At 37.7% G+C, this 26,188-nt stretch overlaps 1 protein-coding gene across 1 annotated transcript in view; it reads left to right on the forward strand.

Annotated features, from left to right (window-relative positions):
• Positions 1-26,188, forward strand: part of WDR27 (WD repeat domain 27) — a 425,210-nt gene that overhangs the window by 288,423 nt on the left and 110,599 nt on the right. The window contains exon 24 of the mRNA XM_089669697.1: positions 834-932. Coding sequence (XP_089525823.1) covers positions 834-932 — 99 coding nt within the window. The remainder of the gene's footprint in view (positions 1-833; positions 933-26,188) is intronic.

The raw sequence follows: 26,188 nt of genomic DNA on the forward strand, positions 1-26,188 counted from the left end.
CACTCAGCAGGAGGGGTGGACCAGGAGCACTGGCAGGGACCTGTGAAGAGGAGGATCAGGGCTGCTCTGTGCAAAACCACTGCAAAAGCAGGTAAGTATGAAATGTTTGTTATTGTCCTTTTAAATCTTCCTTTAATATCACTTTAATCCAGCACTCAAATAAACATAGCATGCAAACACTTTAGGACACAGCATCACCTGCATTTCTAGCTTCCTTGCATGCAGCAGTTTCCAGTGTGTAATGACCTCACAGAGTTCTGCCCCACCCAATGGGTTTCATTTCCAAGACATCCTCAGAAGCACCCAACCTGCACTTCCACCATCTGTGTAGCTGTCCTTCAGTGTGTGTAGACCTCACAGTGTTTGTCTATAATATATCATTCAGGAGAACCTCTGAGATTGTTTTGGAGACAAAACACGTTGGGCCCATGAGGACATCTTGGAGACAAAATGCTTTGGACGGGTCAGAGCACTGGCACTCTATCAGCTTTACAAAGAAAATAAAGGTGCTAGAAGGTATATAGTATAGGAACTTGGAAACAAAGTACATGAGCTGCCCAAATAGAAGCAAATGATGAAAAATGTTATGTCTTAGATTTGAGATACAGAAAATGTTTGGATGGACTCACCAGAAGGTTAAATCTCTGTCAGTTTGTGAAACAAAAGAGTTATTACTAGAGCATATGTAATATATTTGTAGCTATATCATCATATTTCTGTTCAATATATGGTACACTATTAGCATGTAAAATCACTTATTAATTCTTAGAAATATTATCCGTTTGAAACTCTATATACTGAAAAATCTGCATGCGTGTTCTTATTTATTAAAGGCATATATTTATGAAACACGATCTAGTACGTATTTGGAAAGACTGAAGGAGCACACAGAATCTGTCATCAACGTAGCTTTCAGTCCATCTACAGCACAGGTAGGATTCTTCCTAAAACTTATTTACAAATACAGTGCAGTTATTAAAATGTTGTTAGTACTGGACTAATCTCATTTGCTGGACCTCATACTTTCTCCTCTCCAAGACAAAAGAGAAAACTCAAATGTGTTTGCCTCTTATACAGTAATTTCCTGCAACTGCCCAAAATGAATCACACTGACTCACCGAGTGTTTTTCTTGATTTGAACTAACAACCTCTTTCAACAAGGTTCTATTTTAGTTTGAAAGCTGACATAAGTTAGGATATCTGAGTAACTCTAGAAATGGTTGAATACTGACTGGAAGATTAGCTAAAAAATAACATTTTACATTATTGAATCTTTAACTACTGGTAACATAAAAAGGACTTATATAATACCATCATATTTTGCCACACTGGACAAAGTAAGGTATACAAAAACAGATAATCAGAGGGTGAAGAAAATACTCCCCTCTTATGATTTGAGCGGATTGAATTTAAAATTTACCACAATTAGGTATTATAGGATCTTTTGTGGGCGGGGGTGCTGGCAAAGACATTTCTGTAATTTTCCTTTTGAAGATAGGAAATGTTACTTGAAAATCGAAAAACATTAAGGTGAAATAGCAGGGGAAGTGTGAATTGTCTTTTAATGTTGCATTCCTTTTTACTGTTTTCTTGTTCTTACTAGGAGTGCTTAACTGCAGGGCCAGGCTGCTTCCAACAGCCTAGGGTTTAGAGAAAAGGTCAGAGTTATATAATGAAGAAAAATACAATTTGCCATCCTTTATATCATTTTTCAGATAGATTTGTAAGAAGCAGAGAATTGCCAGTTTTACAACAGCTCACTCCTTGAATTCTTTGACCATTCTGTTTTTTATGAATTGAGTGGCTCAATTATAACCCCTTAACATTTAAAAATGTTTATTGACAAAACAACAAAAATAAATTATATGCATTATTAAGGATTAATGTAATCAAGATACATATTGAATCATATTTTATTAAACTTATTAGTATTAGCTATTAAAAATGTTATTGAGCAAAGAAGGTAAGGTGCCATTTTAAATGTTGTTTCTCTGCTCATAACAAAATTACATGTGGAGTATTTTATAAAATAATGTACACTCAACGGCCACTTTATTAGGTACACCTTGCTAGTGCCAAGAAAATATCCCCCACACCATTACACCACCCCCGCCAGCCTGAACCGTTGATATAAGGCAAGATGGATCCATGCTTTCATATTGTTTACTCCAAATTCTGACCCTACCATCTGAATGTTAACAAGGCATATGTGTCCACACAACTTCCGCTCACTGGATATTTTCTCTTTTTTTGGACCATTCTCTGTAAACCCTAGAGATGGTTGTGCGTAAAAATCCCAGTAGATCATCAGTTTTTTTGTAAATACTCAGACCAGCCCGTCTGAAACCAACAACCATGCCATGTTCAAAGTCATTTAAATCCCCTTTCTTCCCCATTCTGATGCTCAGTTTGAACTTCAGCAAGTCATCTTCACCACGACTACAAGCCTAAATGCATTGAGTTGCTGCCATGTGATTGGCTGATTTGCAATTTGTGTTACCAAGCAATTGAACAAGTGTACCTAATAAAGTGGCCGGTGAGTGTATATTAGTATTTTTACGTTAAACTGACACACACCAAAGTGGTAGAACTTGGCCTGGTCATTTAATTTTAGACATAAAAGAGTTAATCCTGTTGTGCATATTTCTAATTGCTTAATTTGGTGATTGAGACAGAGAAGCTGTGTAAGAACTAAGGTTACTGCAGTTCATGCAAAATTATTCTCGGCAGACAGTATTGCTTAATTGATATTTCCATCTATTTTTGAAGTGCCTGTAACTTGGTATTATCATATTCTTAAAGTGACCCTCTCACCACAGAGTCACTTCTACAAACAAGGCAGCCTTTAACTGGCAATACACATACCTTTCCAGTGACTTGTATGTTGAAAAGCCAGTGCTACATTCATTTTACACTTCTGAGTGTATAAAATATCTGCTCCCTCACCAAATTTATGAGTTGGCATGAGGAATCAAAATGTGCAATGGAAGTAGCAGGTCTTCGACCCACCTGAAGAGTTGAGTATCTGCCACCACTGGAAAACAATAGAAGCCATAGAATATAACGCCACTCTTTAAAAACCCCAGTGCATGTACAAACTTTGTATATGTACACGGAAAAACCCTTTTCTTCATATTTATGCTTTGATTTGTTTCTCCTTCTTTATCATATGCCAATTGATACATCATCATAGAAGAAATGCACTGCATTATAGTGTTTCAAATCTATATGTGGTATGTCATTATTATTTGTATTTGTTTTACTTTAAATTAAAAAAATTAATAACCAACAAAAAGTCAGCAGTACAGAATACAGTTGCTCAAAAAGACTATGATGGAATTTCTTTAAAAAAAAGTATATATATATATATATATCTATATATATATATATATATACACAGTTGTGTTCCAAATAATAGCAGTCAGACATCACTAACCTGATCAATCACTGTTTTTGGTAGAATTGATATGTCTACATGGCAATTATTTACTAGCAGGTGTAGTAGAGTAATAGAAATCCAACAGACCCAACAGTTATGACATGCATGCTGCTGATTCTGTATAATTGAATCACTAATTGAAAGGGGCATGTTCAAAATAATAGCAGTGTGGAGTTCTATTAGTGAGGTCATTCATTCTTTGAAAAACAGGTGGCAATTATTGCCCTTATTTAAGGAAGGAAGACAGCAAATGTTGTACATGCTGGTTACAGTGCATTTCTCTCTGAAATTCTGAGGAAAATGGGTCGTTCCAGACATTGTTCAGAAGAACAGCGTACCTTGATTAAAAAGTTGATTGGAGAGGGGAAACATATAAAGAAGTGCAGAAAATGATAGGCTGCTCAGCTAAAATGATCTCACATGCTTTAAAATGGCAACCAAAACCTGAAAGACGTGGAAGAAAGCAAAAAACTACCATTCAAATGGATAGAAGAATAGCCAAAATGGTAAGGACGCAGCCAACAATCAGCTCCAGGAAGATCAAAGAAGGTGTAAAGTTACCTGTGAGTACTGTTAGAATTAGAAGATGCCTAAGTGAAGCCAAGCTATCTGCAAGAAGCCCCCACAAAGTCCCACTGTTGAAAAAAAGACGTGCTGAAGAGGTTACAATTTGCCAAAGAGCACATTGACTGGCCTAAAGAGAAATGGCGCAACATTTTGTGGACTGATGAAAGTAAGATTGTTCTTTTTGGGTCTAGTGGCCGGAGACAGTTTGTCAGACGACCTCCAAACACTGACTTCAAGCCACAGTACACTGTGAAGACAGTGAAGCATGGTTGCACAATTATCATGATATGGGAATGTTTCTCATACTACGGTGTTGGGCCTATTTATCGCATACCAGGGATCATGGATCAGTTTGAATACATCAGAATACTTGAAGAGGTTATGCTGCCTTATGCTGAAAAGGAAATGCCCTTGAAATGGGTGTTCCAACAAGACAACAACCCCAAACTCACCAGTAAACGTGCAACATCTTGGTTCCAGACCAACAAGATGGACGTTATGGAGTGGCCAGCCCAATCCCCGGATCTTAATCCAATAGAAAACTTGTGGGGTGACATCAAAAATGCAGTTTCTGAGGCAAAACCAAGAAATAGAGAAGAACTGTGGAATGTAGTCCAATCATCCTGGGCTGGAATACCTGTTCACAGGTGCCAGAAGTTGGTTGACTCAATGCAACACAGATGTACAGCAGTTCTCAGAAACAGTGCTTATACAACTAAATATTAATTAAGTGATTCAAAGGAAAGCAAAATCTTCAAACATTTTTCAGTTTATATAGTGAATGTTTGAATTTGTAAAGAAGAATACAAACACTGCTATTTTTTTGAACAGTCTAATATTCACTTTTCTTAAATTTTTTTAGAGGAACAAAACAGATTTGATATATTTTTCTTCATGTTTTGATTTGGAATAGAATGTGTAGTGTTCCCAATGCATTTTTGTGTATGGAAATAAAAGCTATTAGAAGGATTTTGAGCTTTATTCACTTTTTTCAACACACTGCTATTATTTTGAGCACAACTGTATATATTTAAATAAATACATTTATTATAAATTTAAGAAATATAATAAACTATTATACTAAATAAAGAAATATATATATATTTTATATATATATATATATATATATATATATATATTCATATATATATATTCATATATATATACAGTCAGGTCCATAAATATTGGGACATGGACACAATTCTAACATTTTTGGCTCTATACACCACCACAATGGATTTGAAATGAAACGAACAAGATGTACTTTAACTGCAGACGGTCAGCTTTAATTTGAGGGTATTTACATCCAAATCAGGTGAACGGTGTAGGAATTACAACAGTTTGCATATGTGCCTCCCACATCTTAAGGGACCAAAAGTAATGGGACAGAATAATAATCATAAATCAAACTTTCACTTTTTAATACTTGGTTGCAAATCCTTTGCAGTCAATTACAGCCTGAAGTGTGGAACGCATAGACATCACCAGACGCTGGGTTTCATCCCTGGTGATGCTCTGCCAGGCCTCTACTGCAACTGTCTTCAGTTCCTGCTTGTTCTTGGGGCATTTTCCCTTCAGTTTTGTCTTCAGCAAGTGAAATGCATGCTCAATCGGATTCAGGTCAGGTGATTGACTTGGTCATTGCATAACATTCCACTTCTTTCCCTTAAAAAAAACTCTTTGGTTGCTTTTGCAGTCTGCTTTGGGTCATTGTCCATCTGCACTGTGAAGCGGCGTCCAATGAGTTGTGAAGCATTTGGCTGAATATGAGCAGATAATATTGCCCGAAACACTTCAGAATTCATCCTGCTGCTTTTGTCAGCAGTCACATCATCAATAAATACAAGAGAACCAGTTCCATTGGCAGCCATACATGCCCACGCCATGACACTACCACCACCATGCTTCATTGATGAGGTGGTATGCTTAGGATCATGAGCAGTTCCTTTCCTTCTCCATACTCTTCTCTTCCCATCACTCTGGTACAAGTTGATCTCGGTCTCATCTGTCCATAGGATGTTGTTCCAGAACTGTGAAGGCTTTTTTAGATGTCGTTTGGCAAACTCTAATCTGGCCTTCCTGTTTTTGAGGCTCACCAATGGTTTCCATCTTGTGGTCAACCCTCTGTATTCACTCTGGTGAAGTCTTCTCTTGATTGTTGACTTTGACACACATACACCTACCTCCTGGAGAGTGTTCTTGATCTGGCCAACTGTTGTGAAGGGTGTTTTCTTCACCAGGGAAAGAATTCTTCGGTCATCCACCACAGTTGTTTTCTGTGGTCTTCTGGGTCTTTTGGTGTTGCTGAGCTCACCAGTGCATTCCTTCTTTTTAAGAATGTTCCAAACAGTTGTTTTGGCCATGCCTAATGTTTTTGCTATCTCTCTGATGGGTTTGTTTTGTTTTTTCAGACTAATGATGGCTTGCTTCACTGATAGTGACAGCTCTTTGGATCTCATCTTGAAAGTTGACAGCAACAGATTCCAAATGCAAATAGCACACTTGAAATGAACTCTGGACCTTTTATCTGCTCATTGTAATTGGGAAAATGAGGGAATAACACACACATGGCCATGGAACATCTGAGAAGCCAATTGTCCCATTACTTTTGGTCCCTTAAGAAGTGGGAAGCACATATGCAAACTGTTGTAATTCCTACACCGTTCACCTGATTTGGATGTAAATACCCTCAAATTAAAGCTGACCGTCTGCAGTTAAAGCACATCTTGTTCGTTTCATTTCAAATCCATTGTGGTGGTGTATAGAGCCAAAAATGTTAGAATTGTGTCGATGTCCCATTATTTATGGACTTGACTGTATATATATATATATATCTTCTCTGTTATCATAAAACAATTCAGGAAAATCTGAAATATTGTTTAGTAGTCTTGTCTGGGAGTAGGACTCCAGAGGCTGGTCAGGGAAAGAGTGGGTGGGTCCCCTGGCCACCATTCCACTTCAGATGTTTGCTGACCCTTGGCTTCAGTACTTCAAAATACTGTGCTTGAACAAGTAAACAGATCAGAAAAGTTGGAGTATTGTAGCCTCAGAAGCAGCTTAAAAGCTATTTTCTGGAGAACTCAGCCATGGCAGTCTTTGTGTTTCTTCTATGACAGCTTTCTTTAAATGATGGGGCAGAACAGTGTAGGAAATGTGCTTTATCTTTCCAAATTTTTGTCACAAAAGAAAAAATATTTTTTTCTTTAGCATGATTAAAGATGGGTCTGTACTTAAAGCAACATTAAAGCTTATTTTTTTTTCAATCAAAATAACAAACATGTTATACTTACCTGCTCTGTGCAATTGTTTTGCACAGAGCAGCCTGGACCCTCCTCTTCCGGGATCCCTTGCGGGCGCACCTGGCCTCTGCTCTTTAGCAGTCGCCCCCATGGAAATTGGCTTTCCATGGGGCCATCCGTGTGGGCTCACTCCTGAGCTGCCCTGTCTGCACCCCCTGCTCCCTCAGCACAGCATTTGATTGACATCAGCACGAGCAAATGGCTCCCACCACTATTCATCAGCCCAGGGGAGAGGGAGACAGCGGCTAGAGATGCTGCTCTTGTGCACATCGCTAGATTGGATAGCGCTCAGGTAAGACAGGTTTTTCACCTTAATGCATAGAATTAAGGTGAAAAACCTTAAGGCTTTAGAATCACTTTAATGATCTTTTGGTTTTTAACACTGATACAAACAGAATTAAGAGAAGCATAATCCTTTTAGTTCACTTGTTTAATTACAACTTGCCACAGAGTACAAGTTGAATAAAAAGAATTTGGCAACAAAATGCACTCAAGCAATAATTTGCAGTTTCCACTTTCAGAAAAAAAGGCTTATTATAAACTGTTGTTCATAATTAGGATTGAAAACACATTTGTTAGATGTTCATAATAGGATATATTTTCCTTTCACTTGAAAGAATGTTTAGGACAAATGAACATTTGATTAAATTACATAGTCAAAATTATTTTCATCGTGGAAAAGCAAGGCATCATTACTGCATCAAGGTAAAGTTCAAATTACAGCTCTTAACTACTTGATTTCCAATAACTTAAATGTACAGTATATTACACCCTTCAGTCCTAGTGCTTTGTTCAGGTTTTGGATGTTTAATAGATTTTCTAACAACAGCTGCTTTGTTTCTAAGTCAACCTATTCAATTTTGATACTGTGTTTTGCAGACACTGCTTAATTTTGATACAATTCTATAAAGTATCGACTTTTATTTAGTTTTTTAGAACTGTCAGAAAGTTGTTAAAATTATGAAAAAGACAAATTTGTGTTAACCTTGATTACACAAATGTAAACTTTTTTTACACTTATATTATTACAAATTGGGAAAAATATATTGTGTAAAATCATTAACTTGTATTGTACATTTTGTAAATTTTTTTTTATTTATACAAATATATTTCTCACATTATGACATGACAAGGAAGGCCAGGTCTTTAAAAATGTTTATATATCTTTTAAAAAAAAATGTTAAAATTGCACCATTTTGAAAAAAACAGTCTAATGTTTTTGAACATTTGTACTAATTGTTTTTTTATTGCTGGAAATTAAAAAAATGGACGTAAAATAGCTGCTTGGGCACATTTAAAATCAGTGAAGGTTCATTCACCAAACGTTCATTGGTGGTTCTTCACTCTATGGTTTTGTTCACATGGAGGGTACTAAAGGGTATGTCTGTGCAGGGCCATGTTTACCCACATGGAATGCACAGGTGTTCCATGCATCCCCGTGCAGGCAGTTCCATTGATGTCAGTTAGGACAGAGCTGCTGCATGGATACATATGCTGCTCCCAATTTGACATTGATGTAGGTGTGGCTGCATGGATATGAAATTGGGATGCAGTGGCTGTGTCTGTGCAGCTGCTGCATCCATTTAACATAATTGAGATCGACTGCATGTGGATGCACAGAACACCTGTGCAGGCAAACACAGCTTTGTATGGACATACGCTATAGTACGCCCCATGTAAATGAGGCCTATATGAAACAAATTCTGCAGGAAAATTCATTTTTGCAGAATGTCACATTTACTGCTTTCTAATTATGCACCTCTTTCTGGGGGCTTCTTCCATTTATTATATATTTAAGTTGGAGATGTAATATAACATACTCCTCACTGCTTCTATTATGCATGGGGAGACTGTATAAGTATACTTTATGTGCTTCTTGGGATCAGGGCAGGACCTAGAAATAAAGGAGCATATGCTGACTGTCAATGGCTTAAAATTGCCATGTGTGTTTTATGGCACCGTACTGTATTTGCAGTGGCTTAGATGGCAGGACCGCAGAAACTATCCCAAAAATTCTGTATTTAGAATGATAGACCCCCAAAGGTGTTTGGCAAAATGTATAACCTGATTATGACTCCATTTTACATTTGCAATTCACTGGTAACAAGAAGAAAAAAAATAATATGCACAGCCATCATCAAAAGTGTAACCTTTGCAAACAAACGTAGTGATTGCATGGTAAAAACTGCATAGAATGATATGTTTTGCTGCTGAGTCCTGGCGCCATTTTTAAATGGCACTTGGAAATCAAGGGGTTAGGTTTTTTATATTTCAGTTTGTAATTGTGTCTGTTGCAGGATTACACGTTGAGGTTAGAAAGGTGTCCTATGTAAAGCTGAAAATATCTGTCAGTCTCCAAGCCCCAAGCAACTATCTTTACTATATCACATGCTTAAAAAAAGTTAAATAAACAGCAACTTGCATCCTTAGAAACCTTAATCCAATTATCTAAAGGAACACAAAAAAAAACTTTGTAAAGCATCCAATTTTCTTTAAAAGGAAAAATAAATCCTTCCAGATCATCAAAGGCAACCAGATAATCCCTGTATCAACATTCAACACTGTTATTTCTTAAAATATTAATAGCCAGTTGTAGTTTGTGCATTTAGAAACATTCAGCCCTATACATCACCTTACACTTCTAAGCTAGGATTTGGATGTAATTTGGATGCATTTGCAATTCCACTTTGAGACAAATGTTTAATAGATATATTTAAATAGCTAATTATGATTGATCCTGTGCATTTATGAAACAGATAAGAGTAGACAAATTGTTCCAAATAAGTCACTTAATGCCAAAACACACTAAGGCCTCATGCACACTGGACATTTTTCTATCTCTCCTAGATGCCTTTCCTCTGGGCAGAGGCACTTTGCTTGATGCTTGTAATTGCATTTAATACGTTTAGGCGCGGTTAGCTGTGCCAAGTGTTTGGGTGTCAATTAATTTAATTGGCCAAAATAATAATTAGGTGTTCTTGCATGGCAAGACCACTTACTGTTATCTCACATATATATTCTTATTATTATAGCCAAATTTACCACCCTAACTCCTCCCACAGTTTTTACACTACATAGACAGTAATATACCGAAACGTGCGGATTGTTCCCGATTGGTGTGCTATTACTTTGTGGAACGTTTCGCCGAGTGGTTCCCGAAATATCGACATTTTTTTGTGGTGAAATTGGTCCCATAGGAATGAATGGCGGAATGTTCAGAACTAGAGTGGGAGCTGACAAAACCTTTTCACAGTTACTCCAGCCACTCCAACCACACAACAGTTACTCAAGCCACTCCACCCAGTTACTCCACCCACTCCAGTTGTAGACTACTGGTGGAGGCAAGAATACTTCACACAATTTCCCAAAGGAATTGGAGCTCTTCTAGTTTATTTATGCCATTGAAATGAATTTACGCTCACACGCTTCACTAACCACTTACCCTCCAGAGGATTTACCCCCCCCCCTTCCTGACCAAGCCACTTTTTACGATACGGTGCTGCGTTACTTTAACTGACAATTGTGCACCCAAATTAAATTTATGTCCTTTTTTTCCCACAAATGAAGCTTTGTTTTGGTGGTATTTGATCGCCTGTATTTTTGACTTTTTGCTCCAGTAAAAAAATTGAAAGAATCACATTTCGTCATAAATGTAGGCCAAAATGTATCCTGCTACATGTCTTTATTAAAAAAAATCCCAATACGTTTACATTAATTGGTTTACGTGAAAGTTATAGCGTTTACAAATGGCGGTATATATACTGGAATTTTTTCTTTTTTTACTAGTAATGGCGGCGATCAATGACTTATAGTGGGACTGTGGCGGGCATTCTGACAGTGGGTTGGAACTGACTTGGTGTCACTGACACCCCCAGTGACACCAATACCGTGATCAGTGCTAATAAAAATTACTGACACTATACTAATGACACTGGGCAGGAAGGGGTTAACATGCGGGGCGATCAAAGGGTTAACTGTAAGCTGTTTTCTATGTGGGCTGTGTGTGTGTTTCACTGTAAGCACACTGCTTTGTATGGCTCTGCTATGCAGAGCCATACAAAGCAATGTGCAGGAGCTGACATTGGAGAGATCTGTATTGTTTACATACAGGTCTCTCCTCTGTCGAAAATCCTCGGAGATTGCCGGGTGCTGGCAGGGAATCGCCGGCTGGGACCCAGTGATTGACAGCCGAGGCCCCGAATGGAACTGCAAAATCATGTATATGTGCATGATTTTGCGCACCCGTGCCTCCCTGTGGCAGTATTTCTGCTATAGGGCAGTGCAGATGCGGTTAATGCACGTTTAGAGGTGTGTACATGCATCAAGCATTTTTTCTGTCAAAACACTGCTGCTACTGGACACACTAGCATTGGGGTTTTTTCAGCCACTAAATACCCTACCTCTAAACTCCTCTAAAAGCCTATGTATGGACACATAGACTAACATGCAGGGGTATTTAGAGGCAGGAAAAAAAACACCAGACGTCCCTAGGAGCAGCCGAAAAAGCATCCAGTGTGCACGAGGCCTAAATAAAAGTGAATGAACCATTTGAATCTCACACCTTTGGTCAGATGACCCCCCTCTGAACTTTTTTTTTTTTAACATCGAAGAATGTTGATTCGAAGTTTCAAATAATTTACATAATGTAAAACATTCAATCTTAAGGGTTTGATCATATTTATTTATATAAAAATGACAATTCACGTATACACAAGCTAGTTACGACTAGTAATATTTTTGCTGTTGTTTCTGTGCAATCAAAACATGCAATCAATGTTACGCAGCATGTCATCTGAAACATCAAGTCCATCTCTACACTTTGATTTCAGGTTCAATGATCCAGAGAATCCTGTTCAAATACATTTGAGTAATTTAGGCTTTAAGGTTTCCACTGACCCTCTGCAGTCCTTATTGTTTTTTTTTTTTAATATACCTGTTTAGTATTTTGAAATTACTACTGGAGTCCAGATAACATCTTCAAGTGACCCTGACCTCCCCTTTAAGTGGAGTGGGGAGAGTCCTGCTACCGGGCATCCCAACCCTATAGAGTTATTTGAAGGGAAAGGTCTCAAAGTGCATAACTAGCCAATCCAGGTGACCCATATCCTTCGCAGAAAATGATGCCATTACAACAGTGAACAGACAGCATTTTCTGCTGGGTTAAACCTAAAAAAAGCTGCATGATGCTGCATGAGGAGATGCCTCTGTAAGAGGGTTGGGGCCCTTGCTTTATTTATTTATTTATTTTGGACATGCTTGAAGGACAGCTTTATTCACTTCAGGTAGGGAAGATAGGGAAGCCTACCTCACCTCCTGCTAATTGCCGACCTCCTCCACTCTTCCTACCACTCCATTCCCCACAGCTATCTCCTCCTGTACCACTATCCCCTCCCTCCTAGATTGTAAGCTCGAAAGAGCAGGGCCCTCGATCCCCTCGTGTATCACATTGTATTGTTATAGTCCTGTCGCATGTACTGTCCCCCATTGTAATGTACAGCGCTGAGCGAACTATTGGCATTTTATAAATACTGTATAATAATAATAATAATAATAATAACTTCAATTCCGGACACTTTCACCCCCTTCCTGTCCAGGCCAATTTTCAGCTTTCAGTGCTATCACATTTTCAATGACAATTGCGCGGTCATGCAACACTGTACCCATATGAATTTTTTTAGCATTTTTGTGAGACAGATAAAACTTTATTTTGGTGGTATTTATTCACCACTGAGATTTTTATTTTTTTGCTATATAAATGTAAAAGTCCAAACATTTTGGAAAGAAAAGTGTTTTTCTTATAAAATTTTGCAAATAATCTTTCTTCATAAATCTTGGCCAAAATTTAATTATCTGTCATTTTAGAAAAAAAAAACGCAAATTAGTTTATACCCCAAAATTATAATTTTTCTAAAATTTTTATTTACATTTTTATTTTATTTTTTTTATTATTTATGTTTTTTTTTTAACATACCGCCACATACCGCCACCTTAGCAGTACAGTGTCACAATCGTGACACTGTACTACTTGTGGGGGGTGGGGGGTGATTAAGATTTTTTTCTTTTCTTTTTTTACGCTGATTGCTTTTACTCCCATACAGGCTGTAAAAGCAATCATTTCTTCTTCTCTCTGGCTGCATTCCTGTAGCCATTGAGAAATACTGTGAGAGCTGTGATTGGTCACAGCTTGTCACATGGTACAAGGCTGTTGTGAATAGCCTTGTACCATGTGACCTCTGTGATCATTCACAGATTTCACAAGTAGTAAGCAATGATGTCAGGAAGTGACATCTTGTTTACTAATGTTCCTGTGATCACTGATTGGCCAATCAGGGATTACATGAATTGTGACCTCACACAGAGGTCCCGTACAGCAATCGGTGTTCCGTAAATCAGATCGTGGTGCTGCGTGCTCCCAGGGAGCGTGCACAGGCAATGAATGTGGAGGCAGTTTATAAACGGCCAACCGCTCCTGCACTGCTCCCGTCCGGCCGTTTATGTACATGGGCCGGACGAGAAGTGGTTAGGCAACTCAGAGATTCACTTGCATGCCCCCTGTCTTTCGGTTCAGAAGTGTCTTATTAAAAACACCTTTTGTAATTTATAGTTGAGTGTGCAATAGTTGCTAAAGATTTGTACTTTGTATAGCCGCCATGAAAATCGCAAGCATATACTGGATTTCCCACACTTACAATACATTCCCATAAGTGATTTCTGTAAAACTTAAAAAGGAGGTTGTGCTTTACAGCTGCAGCATATTGTTTTTAATTATTTAAAGCTTCCTGCTAGTTTCAGGGTCATTTGTTTTCATCCCATGACTGCTTAATTTCCTCAAGCAAGGAGCTAGGGTGGTCCTTATTTAACCCTTTTGCTGCCAGGGGCTAGCAGACTTCTAGTATGCCTTTATAATCTTAAAGATTTAACATAAAGCCGCAAAGCCACATATTCTTTGAAAGCAGAGGGCCTCAAGAAGATGTCAGAAGATGCTTGCACAAATGTTTATGGAAAAGATTTGTATTAAAAATTCACTAAAATTACGTTCACACTAGTGCGATTTCAGTTGTTACTTGAGTTGCACAGAATTGCATGTCAATGGAAATCACATTGTTTCCATAGTGCCTGTTCATATCAATGCAACTCAGCATAGTGCAATTTTGGAAAAAGTTCCTGTACTACTTCCAGTGTGATTTTGGCCATATAAAATATACAAAAGCACATCCAAGTTGCAATACTTAATCACACTGAAGATCAGATCAAAATTGGATTGCAGCAGTGTCAACCTAGCTTAAAATTGTTCTTGGCATGCAAAAACTGTATATACACTGCTCAAAAAAATTAAAGGAACACTTTTTTATCAAAGTATAGCATCAAAAAACGTAACTATTCTGACATCACATGTACTGCTGAATTTCAAGTTAAAGTGGTTCAAAAGGCTGAAAGTTTTTTTACCTTCCTGCATTCTATGCAGGAAGGTAAAAAACCTTCTGTGTACAGTTGGGTCTCTGGGTCTGGGTCTCTCACTCCTCGTTGGTTGAGACACAGCAGCAGGAGCCATTGGCTCTCACTGCTGTCAATCACAGCCAGTGAGGAGGAAGCAGGGTTGGGGCTAAACTGCACTCTGTGTGTCCCATAGACACACAGAGGCGGCTCAGGAGTGAGCACGCGCGAGTGCCCCCTGAGCAAGGTGCTTGCTCTGGGGGCACTTGGCGAAGGAGAGGGACCAGAAGCGCCTGCAGCAGACCTGAACAGAGGAGTATTGGGGCTGCTGTGTGCAAAATTATTGCACAGAGCAGGTAACTATGATGTGTTCTTTAGAAAAACATCAATCCTTTAGAATCACTTTAAAAGTTTTTTTCTCCAACAATTCCACAAAATCAACTACTTCCTCATCTGTCCTTGTTCAGAGGACATCATCGATGTCCCTGTGCCGAGTGAGAATCTTGGACAGGTACACCAACAAAGTGTCATATCCAAAGTTTGCTGGTGCACACTTCATTCCTATTGCTGTCAAGTTATACTGTGCTTATGGCTACAGGGATTTTTAACATCGTAACCATAACTGCTGCTGCTAAGTAAAGATTGGTTCTTATATTCTACATGATATATCATTGAGGACTATTCCCTGTTTGGGATATGTCTTCCGGTATATAGATGAGCATACTGTCCTTTCTCCTGATGGATGATATGCATGGACACTCCAATTACCTGTCATTTTTTGTGTGCATCTACTCATTTGAGAATGATAACCTATCCCTCATCCACACATAGGTCATGTTGCCAAGAACAAATTCCCATTTTTCCACTCATTAGAGGTGAGGATTTTCAACAGTGTAACTACATGTATCTTTAGTCCTTCAAAAAAGGGCCTTGGATTATTTATCCTTTCAGTATGAGATGCTGGGGGCTGTGTCATGATGATCAACCTTTGTGATAGCACTAGAACTCAGCTGAAAGTTTGCATTTGAAGCTTCTTACACATTTTGGGGTTTTTCTCTCTAATATACAGTTTCTTTCTGTAATATACAGTTTTTCTATTTAAGGATGTGACCTGTCCCAGTATTTTTTGTTTTCTGGGCCATGCACACATCCTTTACAGCTATGCCAGCTGTCTACTATATGCTTGTGAGATATTTTGGTGATAGTCCTGCCAATCATTGATATTAGGAGAGCAGTTCACATTTTAAGGTGTTAGGTGGGTTCATGGGTTTTAATAGAGTATTAAGATACCATGGAATTTTACTAGTTGATATCTGTGTTCAATAAACAGTCTTCAAGGGAACACAGCTTGATTTCTGTGTGATAATATTATATATTTTCTTTGTAAAGGGTTTGTAGGCTGTCAACTTCTTTTTTGGTATAGCTGCTGAATTGTAATACCTGAGGGCTATTATAGACGTAAAATGCGTTACACCACTGCATCCGACACTTTGCATTGCACATGGTGACGCAAGGCTTGGATGCAGCTGCTCGGCCATGGAAACCCATTCCATGAAGCTCTCTATGCACTGTTGTTGTGCTAATCTGAAGGCCAAACAAATTTGCAGGTCTTTAGCTATTGACTCTGCAGACAGTTGACGACATCTGCGCTTCAGAATGCACTGACCCCGCTCTGTCATTTTACGTGGCCTACCATTTCGTGGCCGAGTTGCTTTTGTTCCCAGTTGCTTCCACTTTGTTAAAATACCACTAACAGTTGACCGTGGAATATTTAGTAGTAAGGAAATGTCACGGATAGACTTATTGCACAGGTGGCAACCTATCACTGTACCATGCATGATTTCACTGAGCTCCTGAGAGGGACCCATTCTTTCACAAATGTTTGTAGAAGCAGTCTACATGCCTAGGTGCTTGATTTTATACACCTGTGGCCATGGAGGTGATTGGAACACCTAAATCCAATGATTTGGTGGGGTGTCCCAATAGTTTTGGCAATATAGTATATATTTGACTTACAAATGTTTACTAGCTAGATGCATTTTTTCCTGAATTTAGCAGACCAGATTTTCGCCTGTGCTCGGTGTCTTGAATGAATGAATACCCCCTAACTATGCACTTAATTTTTGGCAGTAATTCTTTTCCACGAGCTAAGCAATTCTTTGTATTGATATGGAAAAGTCTGTTTTAGATTTGTCTGTAAGGAACTTTGGCTTTGATTGTTCTAAAAATCAATCTTAGCTTTACTTCAACTTTAGCTTTGCATAGATTTCAGGATCGCACATGATGAAGACATTTGGTTTGCCAACATTAGAAGTATTTCATCATGCCTAATTAATTTCAAAATCTAACTCTGAATGGATTTAGCACCAGACCATTAACTTTTTTTAAAAATTTCATTTTTTCTTACAAGTTTGTTTTTTTTTTTATGCTGAAAAATATGAATAACTTATCGTTATACAACAAACAAGACTAACTTCCAAAAACAAAAAATTGTTGTACAATTAACTGATATGATATAATATATCCACCTGCAGCTGTTACAGACTGACTTAGTTCAAACCTATGCAGTTTTCTTTTTGTCCATTTTGCAGTGCTTTTCGCAGTACATTTTGCTACACGCGTTTTTTTTGTTATAATGGATTTTTTTTTTTTTAATGAAGAATGTGCCCATTGTCTTTAAATGTAAAACTTCAGGTATAAGGTGATGTTTAAATAGTTGGTGCATAAAGGAAAGAGCTCAATAGTGTTGACATGATAGTTATCAATACGTTGTTTAGCTAGTTACCATTTTTTTGATAAGCAAATGTTGAAGTTCTCTTCCATGCCATGCTTTATATTTTAATATTACCAGATGCTATTTTATGTACAGTGATTGCACATAAATTGCTCAGTTTATATGTTCATAATTATAATAATGTCTGTAAGTGAAAAGGTCTGTAGGAAAGTCTCTGATACGGGTTTCATGTCAAAGGAAACAATCCCACAGCTACTTGGTAGTGATCAGGGAACAAGCCAGTCAGCAATTATGAAAAGATACAAAAAAAGGGCAAAGATTGTTTGCTATGCTTTATAATCTTTTCTTTTTCTGTTTTTTTGGTTAAATAGCCTTCATTAGGGGAAATTTTGAGTCCTCATAGCAGATTAGGTTTCACGATGGCTGCAGCCTGCCAGTTGTATCATTTGCAGCATCAAACAAAAGCAAAATTTCTACAGCAAATAATTCCTATCCTTGTTATCACTTACGGAATAGTTTCAGTTCCTGTGTAACAGGGAAATGAATCTTGTGTCCAAGTACACAAAGCAAAATACTTGTTTCCTTTGGTACACAGGCGTGTGAATGTAACCTAATACTAGTTGGGATCTCAATAGAAACTTGCAAATACCATACCAGCAAATATATTCTTGTTCTTGGTAAACTATCACCAATATGAACAAGCTGTACAAAAAGATGGCAGCCACACCAATTTATAAATAGCCTTTGCAGTAAGGTGCACATTGTACTCTTGCTGGGCATCCAATGTGTTCCTGTGCCTTTAAGGAGGAGTGCACTCCTTCCAAGAAAATCTGCCCTTGATTTATCCACTGCTATATATGAGTTAGGACCCCAATATAGAGAGGAGCCTTGGCATAGGCACTATGGCTTCCACGTATATTTGCAAATGTGTTCAACGAAACCCTCTGTATTTAACATGAATTGTTAAACAGGGTTTTAACAGTTCTTGCAGCCATTCGGAAATACTGTGAGAGCTGTGATTGGTCACAGCTTGTCACATGGTACAAGGCTGTTGTAAATAGCCTTGTACCATGTGACCTCTGTGATCATTCACAGATTTCACTAGTAGTAAGCAATGATGTCAGAAGTGACATCTTGCTTACTACTATTCATGTGATTACTGATTGGCCAATCAGTGATCACATGATCAGGACCTCACACAGAGGTCCTGTACAGCGATCGATGTTCCGCTGTGTCCGGAGGACACAGTGGGCACCAGATTGTTGTGCCACACGCTCCCAGGGAGCGTGCACAACCTGAAAATGTGGGCGCCGTTTATGAACGGAACCCCGCTCCTGCACTGCACCCGTCCGGCCGTTTATGTACATGGGCCGGACGGGAAGTGGTTAATAGCAGGCAGTCCATCACAGGTGGGTTTCAGTGTTTTATTGGGGTGGGGGGAGTTAAAAAGTTGGTCATGAAGAACAATGTAGCATGGCAGGTAATAAATGGAGCTTGTTTCCCATTGAGGATGTACAGGCATTGTCCTTTGAAGCCCTGTTGCTCTAGGCCAGACTTTCTCAACCTTTTTATCCCAGAGGAACTCTCAAAATAATTTTTGGGTCTCAAGGAACCCCTGTTAAGATTAGTCCCTTAGGTGTCATTAGGAAAATGCCCCTTACATTGGTGGTCAATACGAAGAATGCCCCCCTTACAGTAAGGGTTAGAATGCCACCCTCACAGTCAACTAAAAGATCACTGATGTTATGCTACTGGCTCTTCCAAGTGGCAATGGACTTGAAGATATATAGGCACCCTCAAATGAAAGGTTAATCAAATTAATTTCTCAACTTTGGAATTATGGTTCAGTAGATGCTCACTTTCATACTTGAAGAATTTCATGCCAAATGTTTATACAGTATTTAGCAAAAATATATTATAATGATACCACTTATAATATATTATAATGATACCTCTTCTAGTAGTTTACATATAAAGGGCCTTTTGTAAGAACATGATAGCAAAAACATCAGAATGTAGGAATTTTGAAAAATGTGCAAGAATGCTTAAAAGCTCCTGTCCACAATTACAGTTAAAACTTTTCTGTTAATGCTACTAACGTTTTAAAGATCATTATAAAACTAATCATATAAAGCCAGTTGCATACTGTAAAAATAAAGTGATCTTTAGTTACAGTGGTTGTGGCAGCACTGTACCCTTTTTGTATTTTAGTCAGTTCAGAGCAGTTGATGATAGATGCCATTACCTTAACTGAACTTTCCTTCTGTAATGACAAATTATATAAAACAGAGCATGTAAGATAAGAGTCCAGAATAAAAGCGCCAAACATGATCTACACCATTGGACTCATACTGACAGCAAGTGTTCCAACCTCTATCAAAACAATATTAAGATTGCGTTTTCTAAATTGAATAGTAATGTGTAAAATTATGCCGTTAGGGCTTCACATATTAAACAATGACATTCAGTGTTTTAATCCCAAAATTCCGTTCCAACATATAATCAAAACATTAATAAATGTGCACAGTGGAAGAGTTGGTAACAGCAGCACATACACTTTTTGTTTTAGGATGGCCATACAATATACAATCAGATTGTGCAATCTCTGTACAATATCCTTTACAATTACCAAAACTATGTAATATTAAGTGAATATCTAATTTTTTATTAATAATTGATTGTAGATCTAAAGGAGATTGATTGGTTAGTTTTAGATTTGCTAGTATGCACTGTGTGGGAAATGTACAGATTATGTTATTCCTATCACTTTATCTGGGACATACATTTGTTGCTTTGCATCATGCAGTATGGAACCATTAGGCTAATTAAAAAAGAAAGGGCAATTAGGTTTGCATAGTTTAGCAATTCATAGCATGCAATCGTCTATAAAATAAAGCTGATTGTAGTAATCTGAAATCTGAATGGGTGCTATGGCTTGCTGCATTTTTATCTTTGCATTGCTTTTAGTACCCTCTTACTGAGTAAGATAGCAGGTATCTTAGTGTCAGAGTATCTGAAGCTCTTTACATTTGAGGTATTAGACATATTTTTTTTTCCTTCTTGAAATTTGCTTATGAGCATGGATGGGTGTTATAATTGTGATGTGGAGGGTGCTTGATTGCATGTAAAAGTTGCTCAAATTAGAGTTCTTTGTAAAGAAACCATAAATCCTACATTACTAAATAAATTGATTCAGTATTAGTTGACTGGATTTTAACCTAAAATGAAAACAGTTATACAAGTTACATGATATGAAAGTGATAATATGATGAATGTAAAATTTAACAGTATGTTAAATAAACTTAATTATTGGTAAAATAAATAGAATAATTCAATAAAATATGTATAGCTGATTAGAATATATGTGTGTTGAAGGTATTTTCCATGCAAATCATTTTTACATTTAAAAGTTACCAGTAACACAGACTTCGATTCAATAATAATAGTGTACATTCAGATCAGATAATAGCAATTCTTGACATTCTGACAAAACAATAGCAAACATTTGACAAACAGATGACAAGGCAGGTTTGATGGTGCATGGCTAAGATGTAATGTATAATGATCCAAAAAGACCAGAGGAACCATTTAGTTCTAAGGAAGTTTCCTTATTCTCAATAGCCATAAATGAGAAGATTGTGATGAAACATTTTGAATTACCTCCTTACTATGGTATAGTATAATTCCTGTATAATCTAAAATAAGCACTCCAGTTCATTCACTTGGGAAGGGGTTACTAGGAAGTTTATTTTGTATTTCACATTTCGGTGACCCAGCATTTAAGCCTTGCCCCCAGACAGTACTGAAACACAAAATCTATACTAAGACATCTATATTATGCGTTAGAGCCCACCTTGACCAATCTACTCAAGAGTAGCAGTCAAATATATGTCTGCAACAGACACAGCTGTTAATCAAGGGAAACTAATCTGAAAACCATTTCATCATTCTCAGACCCAACATTTAGGCTACAAGTTTGTTTAAGTTTTTTTTTTTCTTTTAGTTTATGTAAACCCTGTAGTTTCAACTTACTATACTGAACAAAACAGAACATGCAAATATCTGTTTATTCCTGTCCCCAAGAGATTATGTCTTCAACTTAACCTTTGCGTTTCCTACAAAACATAACACTAGTGCTATTTCAGACTCCTGTCTAGCACTTAGGCCTTACAGTTTTGAATTTCACTTTAAGGTAAATGTCTTGCACAGCTGGTTAAATAAGGTCATTTTCCTTGGAGACTCTGGCAACATAGACGGGAAGTTGTGGATTAAACTGTATTCAGCTACTGCCAAGATACACCAAAGATACTGACTTTATCTGGAAAACAGATTTCACAGTGGTTGAGTTGTTATTTTCAGCAGCATTCATATAATGCTGACTTTTTGCATGCTGTTCAATTCCCAACCAAGACAACACATTGGATATTTTACTAGACCATTCAAAGTTGGAGCATTTCATACTATATTATCCTGGAAATATAGTAATTGCAGCTTTTTTAGTAATGGTATAATTTCATTTATCTAGACTTGCTAAAAAAAAAACTCTTATAGATTTTAAGCTGAACTCTGAGTTAAAAACATATTGTATAAATACAAGTGGCATGTGTATTCTTACTGTACGTGAATCTTAGTTTGGTATGTGTATTTCTTCCACATCTGTGCTGTAATTCAGTATGAAGCTTTGCCTCTTTGCAGGAGCTTCCTGTAATAAAGACCGGTCACTACTACTCTTTCTTCTTGTGCAGGATGACTGGTCTTGTTCTGGCTCCTGCCTGTAGTTTTCTCCAGGTAGCCTGCAGTGGGAGGATGTACTGGGTCCATCCCACAGCTCTACTGCCTGCACAGGCTAGGTATAGTGTAGTGATAATATCAACATTATCTTTAAAAGGAAATACTCGGGTTGGTAAAAGGAACTTTGTGCACACAAGTGGATTTATATCATTTGTGGCAATTAAGGAATGTATGTAAGTTAGAGTTTTTAATAAACTAGAGTTCATTAGAGTTCAGCCTTAATAATGGGGATAACTGTTAGCGAAAACATTCAATCTTTTTGAAAATATAATTAGATTAATTTAACAAAGTTTGCAGATTTCAGCTGGAGAGTGTAAAGAAGGCAATATCTTAACTAAATGTTGGCAGTGTAGGGGAATGGGACAAAAAGTGATCATGATGGTGGTCTTAACTGAGGAAAGTTTGGGGAATAGTGTAAAGAGAGAGAATGTGAGGACTCGGTAAGTATTTAGGGGTATGAGGGGGCAATACTACTGCTGGGACATTTTTTACCCTAATGAAAAGGTTCCGCTTTATAGACCAGTTTCCTTCACATAAACAGCACATTAAAATGATTCGGTAATGAAAAAAATAAGTAAGCCTCCATAGTTGATCTCTCTTTTGAGATTGTGGTGGTGGAGTGTTACAGATTTCTGTGGATTGGCTCTTTTGAGCTCTGTCCTTGTATGTAAGTGCCTGTGATGGTAGACCACCAGATTGCTCTGGATGATTATTAATGAATGTGCGTCTTACTTTCTTAATATATGTATTGGAACTTTGGGGATATTTATAGCTGTGCATGAGCAGGTGTTGTTTGTCTCAAAGGGAAGCTGTATTCACCAGGACAGATTGGACTACTCCCCCCTTTTTTCTTGTATATCTTTGTGTCGTGTGAGACCTGGTGAGGGTCTGGGTTGATCCTTGTGGGATACCACCAGTGGGATAACTTCCTCTGCTGATGTTGTTTGTAGCAATACAATCTTCTGTTCCTGAAGAAGTGGAATAACAATGCAAAACTTCTCAAGCATTATGTGCATGGATGGTGGCACCCTCTGTTGCATATGCTAACCAGATGATGATTATTTTGTGCCTATAACTAGGGTATTGCAAGTTTTCTTCTCTGTAGTGTGGAGCCATCACCCTAATCAACATAAGGGTGAAATATGCTACTTTTAGCTGTATTTTAATGCTATTTTAAATGTGCATAAGTAAAGATTGTATTCTTTTAAGGAAAAGTTGGTGTGATACCCACAAAGTCCAATGTTTTTTCTTTTGCTTACTGAACCATATTGGGGACATGGAACCTGTTTATCCTAAGGGATAACGACCATTTGCTAACTCGTCTTGTTCTTTTTTGTTTTGTTTACATACAATTAGTTGCCTGGCTGTATGATGCTTTGCCTTCAATGCTTTCTGCATCTGCCAAATAAACTTAGAGTGCATAACATGCATAAAATCCAAGGTTTCTCAAGCCAACAGATGTATGTTTCCAACGCTTGAAACCTTGTGTATTGGAAACTCATACATTTAGCAGCATTATTATTTCTGCAGCTCTATTTAACAGCTTCCAAGTGAGGGTTTTTGGTTGCTAGCAAGCCAGTGGCTGTCAACATCCTAGCAACCAGTTACACATAGCTAGGCTTATTCATCTGCCAGTCAGGAAATGATGGGGACAAGGTGCTTTGCTAGGGAACCACCACAGGCAAGGTACCCTCCCCATGTTGAGGGCATGTGACCTGGTATGGTCCCCCCTTTTCCTGGCCAGCCAGGCTACCTACTCTGATAAGTGGGAGGACCCCTCACTTTGTTTTACTTTCTTGCATTGTATTCCACTCCAAAATCCATATCAGACCCTCATCAAGGATAAGGGTCTGGTATTAATGGTTGTTTTTTTTTTGGTGGGGGGGAATCACATTGTTGTTGTTTTGTTTTTTGTTTTTTTGGAGATACCTCATGATGTCATTTACCAATATGGCCATGTCTATATCATTTGTTCAGTAATGTCACTTGGAATACCATCTCATTCTTTTGTTTATATTCTGTTGCCTGCTGGTCATTCATGAAGAGTAAACATTGGGAACAGACATGTTCATAGGTTGGCTTGTTTTATCTTTCTTTTTGTGGGTTGATGGGCATCGTATATTATGATTGACATGACTCTACATCCTGGGATTATGTAATTGATTCTATGGGACTTTTCTATATAGCGGGAGGTTGCAGTATTTAGAGGCTGCCTTATTTCAAAGTGGGAATTTGCAGAACATATGGTTTTAGCAAATCTGATAATGCAGTCAGAACCTTTTGTATCGGTGACTATGTCCGAATCTTCCCTTCCTTAGATGATTCTCCTATCATACTAAGGGTGAAATTTCTTGAGTTAGGCAGGTCTTTATGTTTCAGGTAAAGCAACTTTTTGTTCCTCCTGATCGCAAGGGATTGAAACATACTCCACCACATTACCAGGTGGATTCTGACACTGAGATGTCTAATATTTTTTATTGTGTAGGGGATCTATTGTCACACACAAAGTCTCCCCTCCCACAAGGAACAGGTGACCCTGCCAGCTGAATTTCAGTCAGCAGTTTTATTCCACCACGGTTTCTCCTCTTCATCCATGATTCAAGTCTGGTAGCAACCAGAGAAATGATTCCTTATTCCTAAACAGTTCCAGGCAATATCCTTTAATGAAGGATTTTGTCAGTAACCCTCCTCCCGAGGTCAGCTCTATCATATCTCACCAAAAAGGCTTTAACTATACCTAACAAAGATGCTCCATCCTTTAAAAATGCTACTGAAGAGAAGTTAGAAGTGCTTTCTTGAACCATCTACTCCTGGCTGACCTAAATTAAGTCAGAGACTGAAATGTTCTGCAAGTCGTTGTTTAAAGCCCTTGTTTTTTTGCCTTGCTTCAGGTATTTCCTTGTTGGGCTGGTTTAAGCTCCTAAATCAAGATTTACCATTGTACATGGAAGGCTTTATTTTGCTGAGTTGTCTGTCTGTGTTGTTTTAGTGTGTCCTCCCCTCTGTTAAGACTTTTTTTAGACTTCCCTTGGTTGCTAAGTCATTACCATAAAGCTCTGTCCCTCAATGAACGATAGAGAAAATAAGATTTTGTACTCACAGTAAGTCTTTTTCTTGAAGTAATTGAGGGACACAGAATACGATGGGAGGGCTTTTCTTCAGTTTCTTTATAACAGTATTTCAGCATAACCCTTGATTGCTAATCACCATAAAGCTGTATCCCCCAATGGACTCCAAATGAAAAATTTTACAGTACAAAGATCCTATTATTATGTACATGCTAGTATATTTGGCTAGAAATAATGCTGACAAGTTTTTAGTATATTACTTTTTTTGTTGTGGAAATCATGATCACTGTCTTGAAGCAAAGTTTGAGTTTTATATCAGTCAATGCAATGCCCTCCGGAGAAGTAAGTGGTCAGGAACTTCTTTAACAGGCACCTTTTATTTGATTTTTTTCTTTCTAACGTGACAGAGACATTTAAAAACACTATTCTCTCTTTAATTTCTGTTGGCTAAAGAAAACATTTTTCATAATAAGTTTTCAGCATATTAAGATATTTTGTATCAATCAGTAGTGGGTATTTTTTGCTGGATTATGCAAAGCTTGCTTTTCTGTTAGTTCTGTGCTGGCATTATTTGCATTTCCTTCCTCATCTGAAATGATCACCTGCTCCCCATTAATAAATATCTATCATTTAATCCATTTCTTTAAATTCTTATAATCAATTTGAACAAGATTGCAGGAAAAAAACCTATATACTGTATTACCAATTAAAAGGATGCACTGAAATTGTCTTCTGTAGCCAGTTTAAAGTTTAAATGGTCAGCTCCACTCCATTAGAATGTTTAAATCAACTGTCACCATTTTAAAAGATTTTTAAAAACCACATGACACAGCAGTGACATAGGGGCTGTCAGATG

The sequence above is a fragment of the Staurois parvus genome, unplaced genomic scaffold (genome assembly GCF_062004578.1).
Source record: "Staurois parvus isolate SC_StPar_1 unplaced genomic scaffold, SC_StPar_1.0 ptg000081l, whole genome shotgun sequence".
Lineage (NCBI taxonomy): Eukaryota > Metazoa > Chordata > Amphibia > Anura > Ranidae > Staurois > Staurois parvus.